Source organism: Stegastes partitus, unplaced genomic scaffold (assembly GCF_000690725.1).
Source record: "Stegastes partitus isolate 25-593 unplaced genomic scaffold, Stegastes_partitus-1.0.2 Scaffold2234, whole genome shotgun sequence".
NCBI lineage: Eukaryota > Metazoa > Chordata > Actinopteri > Pomacentridae > Stegastes > Stegastes partitus.
The window spans coordinates 20,050-29,095 of NW_007579965.1; the positions used below are offsets into that span (position 1 = coordinate 20,050).

The 9,046-nt window shown below is 43.8% G+C and overlaps 1 protein-coding gene across 1 annotated transcript in view; it reads right to left on the reverse strand.

Annotated features, from left to right (window-relative positions):
* Positions 1 to 2,373: 2,373 nt before the first annotated feature.
* The window catches only part of has3 (hyaluronan synthase 3), a 13,277-nt gene continuing 6,604 nt past the window's right edge, over positions 2,374 to 9,046 (reverse strand). Inside the window, exons 2-5 of the mRNA XM_008304471.1 lie at positions 8,189 to 8,282; positions 7,549 to 8,099; positions 4,727 to 4,828; positions 2,374 to 3,303 (exon numbers count right to left, since the gene is read on the reverse strand). Coding sequence (XP_008302693.1) covers positions 2,374 to 3,303; positions 4,727 to 4,828; positions 7,549 to 8,099; positions 8,189 to 8,282 — 1,677 coding nt within the window. The remainder of the gene's footprint in view (positions 3,304 to 4,726; positions 4,829 to 7,548; positions 8,100 to 8,188; positions 8,283 to 9,046) is intronic.

The window sequence follows — 9,046 nt, forward strand, 5'->3', positions numbered from 1 at the left end:
AGCGCTGCCCCGGGGTGGAAGTGGTCCCTCCGACTGCACCGAATATTTGGATATTCATCATTAATTGGATCTGTGTTGTTCAGACTGTCATGAAAAGATCAGATACAGGTCGCATCGGAGAGAAAAAAAAAATCAGATTTGGGTCACTTCAGCTGCTGTCTGAACGTATTTACCTTTGATGTCAACCAACAGGCCGTGCACAATCACACCGGTCAGTTAGACGTGAAATCCAGCGATGCGTAGTGTTCTAACTATACACTAGTTATTATAACAACTATAAACAATAAATATTAACAACTAATGAGCCTTCCAGCATTAAGCCCTCCTCGTATCTGGACCTCCGTCTTGACAATCCGACAGCCTTGCTATCCGACATAAAAGAAGGTTTTACATTCAGTGTCGGATTATCGAGTCACGAGTGTACATTCAAATATAACTGCCTGAGAGGCATTCATCTGCCTGTCAGTGTTCACTTTGGGTTCATTTTTTAAAGTCACGTTGCCATTTATTCATTTTGAAGTATCATATTAGAAAAAGCTAACGGAAACGTCAACATTTGAAAAGAAAGAAGTCACTTCCTTGAGGTGTTTGTTGTCGTTAATGAGCTGTATAGGAGATGGAAACATCTTTTTTTTTCTCTAACAAAGTTCTGACGTTGTTGTGATTTGACTTCTAGAGACTCCAGACAGCACAAACATGGCCGACACCAGCTGACAGGAAAGAATAATTATAATTAACCGAATCGAAGCATTTTCTTCTCTCAGTGCGTCGCTGTAGGTGAACAAAGTTTGGTTTGTTGCTTCTTCCTCTACTGTTGCTCTATTTCCTCTGTACAACTAGTTTTGTTTGCAGTTTCTTCCACTCCGTAGCTTATAGCGCCACCTTGTGACGACGCTACGCAGCCCAGTTTATTGATGGAAACAAACCTTAATTTCAAAGGTTTGCTTCAAATTTACTTGATAATGTGGAAACACGGTTCGTGTCTCACTTTCTTGGTCGTAATGTTTTAAATACGAACAACTAAATCGAACCTGGTAATAAAAGTAAAGTTGTTCTGTTGCTCAGGAATTCAGTAAACATTGGCCAACGCTGGTCACATTAACTGGCTGAACTATAATATGCATTTTTATTTTCACAAGAAGGACTTTATATCTCATTGCATCCAGGAATAATAACCACAGCAACCAGTAACTCCTTGAATATCATCCGTCATGTGGGTTTTGTATTAAGATGAAGCTTTAAAGAGCCCATATTCTGATTTTTGGTTCCTCTTTTCCTTCAGAGCTGCTTCTTGTGCACATTAAAAGTCTACAAACATAGGAAGCTCACACCAAAGGGAGTTAATTTCTTAGTGTTCCTGAAACACCTCATTTGAAGTCCAGGTCACTTATCGACATCATCATGTTACTCATTTGCATAAATCCCGACTAGCAGCTATTTTAGCCTCTAAACAAAGAATAAACAGCTGCCTCGCTGTCTGCTAGGCCTAAACTCAGACTACCTAACCAACGTTACCTGGCTTTTATCAGACCAGCTGACCAATCAGAGCAGAGGGGGGTTTTCAGGAGGGGGGGGGGGGTCTTAAAGAGACAGGAGCTTAAATCTCTTAGAAGAGATGCACAATCTGAGAAAATTAAAGTGTTTCTGAACATTAAAGCAAGTAAATATATTCTAATAGACCCTCAAAATACAATAATAAACCTGTGAATGTGCAAAATATGGGCTCTTTAAGGTTTGTTGACACCGTTTTCCTGCACTTTTAGCACAGACGTTAGCTGTCGATAGCTCGAACATCCATCAGTTTGTCTGCATGTGTCTGACTCACCGATAACTCCGGCTGTCTTTCTGCTTTCGTTCTCCGTACTTCTGTCGCCTTTATGCTCTTTAAAGATCAGAATCAACTTGACAAATTTGCAGCTATTCCTGCACAATCAGCTCTTCAGTTGTCTTTGCAGGCGGTTGCACCACTTTCACCTCACGATGAAGACATAAAAAAACCTATTTAGTCTCTTTTCTTGCTTTATGTTCATTAAAAGCACCGTACTACCCTCTTGCGTCAGAGTTTCACCGCTAACCTGAACCTAATGTTCTTCTGAGCGAGTGTTGGAACACTTGGTAACCTGGATCAGTTCTGCTTGGGTTTTCAGTGTGCAGCACCATTGAGCGTGATATAAACGGGAGAGCCGTGTGGATCCAGGTGTCTTTGAGGCTCCGCCCCCCCTCCCCTCCGTCCAGCTGCTCAGATTTCAGATTCACACCTTTGTAGCACCAGTGATGAAGATGTGAGGCAGCTCGTCGCTCCAGCAGCTCCCGGGGTCGACAGAGACCCGGCCAGAGTCACGCTGCAGAGAAACGTCCCGGCGTGCTCTGGGTTTACGCCTCGGCGTACGGCAGGTGGTACTGCTCCTCCCTCTTGTTGCACCGCTTGGCGACGATGGCCAGGTAGAGCACCAGCAGGATGAGCCAGTAGCAGGCGTACAGGATCGTCCCCGCTATCAACAAAGCTTTCTCAGTCTCGCTGAAGGGCTCCTGGGTTTCACAGTACACCGTGTAGGCCACGCCACCCAGCAGCACCAGCGCCCACACCGTCACCGGAACGGCGCCGATTAAGTTGACCACGATCTTCCTGCGGCCCGACGTCCCCCATCCGGCCTTGTTGATGGTCAGCAAGGCGAAGATCTTGGCGGGCAGCAGGCTGGACATGTAGAGCAGCGAGTACAGCGACATGAAGATCATGACCAGGCTGCCGCGCAGGAAGCAGGCGTAGGTGGCCTTCACCATGCCCACCAGCTGCACCGTCAGCAGGAACAGCAGGATGTTCCACAGCCGGCCGCGGTAGAACAGGTGGATGACGGTGGCCACCAGGAAGAAGGGGAAGAAGCCGGTGACCACGGACTCGTAGGTCATCCAGAGGCTGTGCTTGTGGAACCACAGGGCGTTGTAGAGCCACTCGCGGAAGTACGACTTGCTCCACCGAGTCTGCTGGTTCAGCCAGCGCAGGTACTGGGTCGGCGTCTCCGTCTGGCACTGCGAGCGAGCCGTGAACTTGGTCTTGTAGCCGAAGCTGAGCACCCGGTTGGTGAGGTGGCGGTCGTCGCCGAAGCTGCACTTGGAGCCCAGGAAGGTCTGGTGGTACCAGGGCTCGAGGAAGCGCTGCAGCAGGGAGTTCCTGTACATGCCCAGCGGGCCGCTGATGCACTGGACGCAGCCGAAGTAGGACTGGCAGGCCCGCTCGATGTTGAAGGCCATCCAGTACCGCACGCTGCTGAGGAAGGAGATCCACGAGTCGTACTTGTTGAGGATCTGGAGAGAAAGAAAAGGAAAATAGTCAGGTTCAATTTCACAGAATCCATCAGCGAGCTTCAAAAGTGTCTGAAAGTTTCCACTTGTCTCTGAAATTATTAGTTTGAGTGAATAACGTCCAGAAAACTTTCCAAGAAACCTTCAGCATGTGCGAGCTTCAACTGCAGACTAATAGTAGGCCTGATTTATATTATCATCGTTGATTAATCTGGTGATTATCGTCTGAATTAACGTATTCGTTTGGTCGACAAAATGCTAGAAAATTGCGTGAAATGTCAGTTGCATTCAGTTCACTGTCACAGAGAAGAAAATAAACTAAAAGAAAGGCGCTGACAAATTTAGTTTGGCGCAATGATGTCCAGAAACTTTCCAAGAAACCGTCAGCATATCTGTGTTTTTTCCTGCAGCCCAAAACTGGGGCTGATTATTTTCTTCATCCATTGATAAGTTGATTATTGTCTAATAAAAAGACGATGAAATATCTTGTTTTGTCCACAGTTTTAAAATATTCAGTTTACCGTCATTGACAATATTTGCATATCGACTTTCTTCTATATGTTAAAGAAAAATGGTGCAAAATCAGTATTTTCTACTTGTGTAAAAATCTACGAAATAAAGAAAAACATTTCTGCAATATTAATATTTCTTCTGTCAGTATTTCTACCATAAAATTACTGCACTGAAATCAGCAAAAAATATCCTTATTAATTCAGATATTTGCTAGAATTTGAGAGAAAAAATATAAATATAAAGGACTGAAAATGGTGAATCATCTATTATTGTTTTTATTTATAGCACCATTATTTTACCGATTTTTTAGTTTTGTTAAAATACAGATAACATCTAGTAAAATCTGAAAAATAAAAACATTTTGCCTATTTGCATGTTGACTGTAAGACAAAAAATAATAAGAAATAAGATTCCACATCAGGAATTTGGTATTTTTGCAAATAGTAATTTGTTTTTTTAAACTGTTATTTTACAGATTTTTTTTGTTAAATTACAGGTAATAAACAGTAAAATCACAAGAAATAAAAAAAAAACACATTTATTCACAAGTTGACTGTAAAAAACTTTTACAAACAGTAATTTGTTCTTTCACAATGTGTTGCTATAAAATTACATCATAATTACTGCAATTAAATCCACTAAACAAACCATCAGTTTACAAATAATTTTTAATTCTATAACCGTGAACTGTGCTCTGTTGTTAATTTTTTTCTCTGTTTCTTCTGTTTTGATTGCACTCTTGATATCATTAACAGCATGACTCCTGGAGATTCCAATTAAGGTTAAATGTGCCAATTCATGACATTTAAATCCTTAAAAACATTCATAAAGTCAGACCCAGGAGATGTGTGGAGGCAGAACAGCCTCACTAGAGCTTCATTTAGATCCTTATTTCTGCTCCCAATACGTTTACCTGCACGTCTCCTCCGACTCCTCCCACCATCGGGTCTTCCTCCAGGATCTTCAGCATCTCGATGGTGCAGGCCGGATCCAGGACGGTGTCCGAGTCGCACACCTGAGGACGAGACGACAAACCGAGCTCACATTCAGGCTGCAGGTGTTTGGAGGTAAAGTGACATCCAGCGGGGGAATGAGAGGCTGCTGACGGAGACCCAGCTGCTCCGCTGAGAGTTCACGGCTCCGGGTCGGACCTGGACTCGAACTCTGACCCTCAGGAAGGACACGAAGGACGAACGACGGCCGCTCGTCCAACACCGGCTCATTAATGTGAGTGTGTTCAATTAATCTGTTGTTTCCAGGAGCTACACAAAGTGTTCTCTGAACCAGCGCTGATCCAGTTCTGCTACTGTGTGTCTATGAAGTCAACACACACTGCTGCGTTAAAGGAAACACAATAAAATGTTCTCATATTTTAAATAATTCTGGATAATAGATGCCGCTGTGACGTTAAACCAGGTGTCAGGTGATGGTGCAGAGCGACAGGTGAACCAGAACCTGATAAGGTCTGTGGAGAAACAACTCCAGTTCTTCTCACTGTTGAGGCTCAAAGCGAGAAAAAACTTCCATTCATATAGAAAATTCTGCATGATTTTAGCACAAAATGAAAAAAAAGTGCAATATTTTATCCACTAAGTCAAGTCACTGTTGATTATAAATGTTATAAATGGTGTCACGAATTAACCTACAAAGTTTAAATACTGAAGCTCCTGCAGAGTGAATTATGACGAGATTTAACGAGCAATTTACACGTAAAAGCTGCAGAAGTTGTTTAAAATCTAACGTGACTGGAATACAGTCAGAGAACAAACCGCTGCAAACAGTTTCATGCAAAAATTCAACTTGGATTTCATTTTTTTTGCACAAACATCAGTTAGAACACGACGGAGAACTGACGCGATGAACAGACTGTGGGTTTGGTTTCTGTTTGTCAAATCGGACGGTTAATCCTTGAGCTGCTTGTCGTCTCCAATGTGTCGCTGTTTAAAGTCGACTTTGTTCGCTGGATGTCTAAACCTTTACACACTGTTCATGTCTTATGTCTTCACAGTATGTTTTGGGTTAAATTTGATTCATTCTGTCCAGAATTCCCTCACAGTGACCGTCTGCACCAGATTTTAAACTACAGATCAGTTTAGAAACAGTCGATGTTACGTTCAGGTTTTTAGCACTTTGTGGGTCAACATCCGGATATTTGACACTTTTGTGCATTATATTCACGTTTTTGATGCTTTTGTGCATTTATATCAAGATTTGTGACACAAACTTCTAGAGTTTGGAGACTTTTGTGAGTAAATATCTAAATGTTTGGCAGTTTTGTGGGTCAAAATCCAGGTTTTTCTCAACTTTTGTGCAATAATATCCATAATAATAACACTTTTGGACACCAACATCCATGTTTTTTACAATTCTGTGTTAATATTCACATTTTTAGGACTTTTGTGCACCAATATCTAGATTTTTGACAATTTTGTGTATTATATAAATGTTTTTTGGCACTTTTGTGGGTCCACGTCCAGATTTTTGACCAATTCTGTGCCATGATATTCAGGTTTTTGATGCTTTTGTGCATTTATATCAAGATTTGTGACACTAACTTCTAGAGTTTGGAGACTTTTGTGAGTAAATATCTAAATGTTTGGCAGTTTTGTGGGTCAAAATCCAGGTTTTTCTCAACTTTTGTGCAATAATATCCATAATAATAACACTTTTGGACACCAACATCCATGTTTTTTACAATTCTGTGTTAATATTCACATTTTTAGGACTTTTGTGCACCAATATCTAGATTTTTGACAATTTTGTGTATTATAGAAATGTTTTTTGGGACTTTTGTGGGTCCACATCCAGATTTTTGACTAATTTTATGCTGTGATATTCAGGTTTGTGTTGCTTTTGTGCATTAATATTTAGATCTTTGACATCAATAAATATAAATCGACAGTTTTACAGTTTCAAGATTCTCTAAAACCACACTTCCTGATTTGACCCACACTGGTGGATCTAGGATACGAGTCATATTTGACCCCAAACAGCCTCAGTGGACAAACATTAGCAGCACCTGTACAAGAGTATAGAATGTAAAAAAAATAAATTTGTGTGTATTTTGCATCAAGTTTCAGGCTAAAAGACGTTCAGGGTATTTCTACTGCTGTCAAATGATGTAAACGGTCAAACACACCTGATCCATCGAGCTTCAGCGACAGTTTAACCACATTTATTATATTTCTGCTCCTTCATTTCACCTCCTTTTTATTTACTAAAGTCTAAAAGCTGGGAATCATTTTTGTTTGTTGGATTTTTGTTTGTTGAAGTCTGTGCCTCCAAACCTGAAACTGAAAATCTAAAGAACTTCCGTCTGAAACTCGTGTTACGAGGTTAGAACTTGTTCTGGAGTCTGAAAGTGATTCATGCCGTCTGAATCGAGAAGTTTTGTGCTGTCAGACGATCGATAACCTGATTCAGAATGACCCAAAGTAATCAGATACATTCTGCTCAGAGGAACGTGGACATCAGTATGCAGCGGACAGACATCGGATCAGAACCGCGGCCGAGTGAGAGAACATCTGGTTGGGGCTGTGCAGCTGAATACTGATCTGAATCCAATCAAATGTATTCATGCAGCACGTTTAAAAACAACCTGAGCTTTGCCTGTTATCAGATGGGCAGCAAGAAGTCAAACATCAAGACAGGATGAAACCTATTAAACCCATAAAACACTGTTTGTTTGTTTGTTTGCTTGTTTGTGTGTTCTGCTGTTTTGTGGCCGTCTCTCACCTGTACGTAGTCCACGCTGTCCCCCAGAGCCTTGAAGGCGGTGTACATCACCTCCCTCTTGCCTCCCCACTCCTGCATGATGCAGGAGAACCTGCAGCCTCTGACCAGCCGGGCCGCCCGCCCCGCCTCCTCCATGTGCACCGTGCTCCTGCCGCCGCCCCCGACGCCGCCCCCTCCGCTGCCGTCGCTGTGGTAGTTCCCCTTCCACACCATGCTGCCGGCCTGGTCGGCGCCGCCCATCACCTCCTGGAAGATGTCCATCATGTAGCGGTCCTCGGGCCGGTTCCCGTCCACCACCAGCACCACCTTCAGGCCCGGGAAGGAGATGCGGCGGACGCTGCGCAGGCACTTCCTCAGGTAGTCGGGGTCCTCCTGGTAGGCGGCGATGCAGAGCGCCACGGAGCGGCGCAGGTGCTGCGGCCGGGCCGGGCTCCTCATCCGCCGGTGCTCCAGGAAGGCGAAGAGGCTCTGGAGGAAGAGGTGGAGGGAGAGGAAGGCGCCATAGAGGCCGAAGGAGAGGTGGTGCTGCTCGGTGTGGATGAACTGGTAGCCTGGGGGACAGAGCAGACGACAAACGTGAGCCTCACCGCCTCACCGCCACGCTGGGCTCCATGTCTGTGGAGGCGGCGGCGGCGGCGACCTGTGACGTAGGCCAGCAGGATGGTGAAGAGGACCACCGCCGCAAACAGGGTGGTGACCACGATGTTCAGCGCATTCCTGCAGCGAGAGGGCATCTGGAGGGGCAGGACAGAGGGCAGAACAGAGGGCAGGGCAGAGGGGCAGGACAGAGGGCAGGACAGAGGGGCAGGAGGGTTCAGAGAGGAACATAAAAAATAAAGATACAAGGACCTAACAGGTGTTTGAAATGGGTTCTGTATGAAGGTAAACAACAACAACAACAACAAACAGCCTCCAGAGACACTCAGACTAAACATCAACCTGTAAAAGCAGAATTAGGTTTAATTTTGAGGGAGGAAAGAATCAGGAGCAATGTTGGATTAAATTAATCTACAGCTTCATTTAGCAGAAGCTTTTATCCAAAAACATCTGAGAGCAGATCACATCGATGCCATCAGGAGCAGCGTAGGGTTCAAGGACACTCGACTGTGGAGGAGATCCAACCACCAACAACCTGCTCCACCACCAGCCGCCCAGTCAGTGTCACAACAACAAATATGAAGGCAATGTGAAAAGTTGAAGATGTTCCAGATGATCTTACTGTTATAACAGAGCAGTGACAGCAGCGTCCAGCTTTACAGCCAAAGAAAAAAAAAAACTAAACATTATTTCTATTTATTTCTTTTCTTCTTTCCCAACATGAACTTGTTAGAAAAAAATGATTCAAGAAGAGTTTGAACCTCAAAACCCAGCAGCAGGTCAACAAAGTGACACCATTCATCCACCAGAAATTGTAAAAACAGAAGTAATCAGCTGATTTTTTTTAGCTTCCTGATGGTCTTTGAGCCACTCGTGTGTGACGCACAGCTCTGGGAGGAAA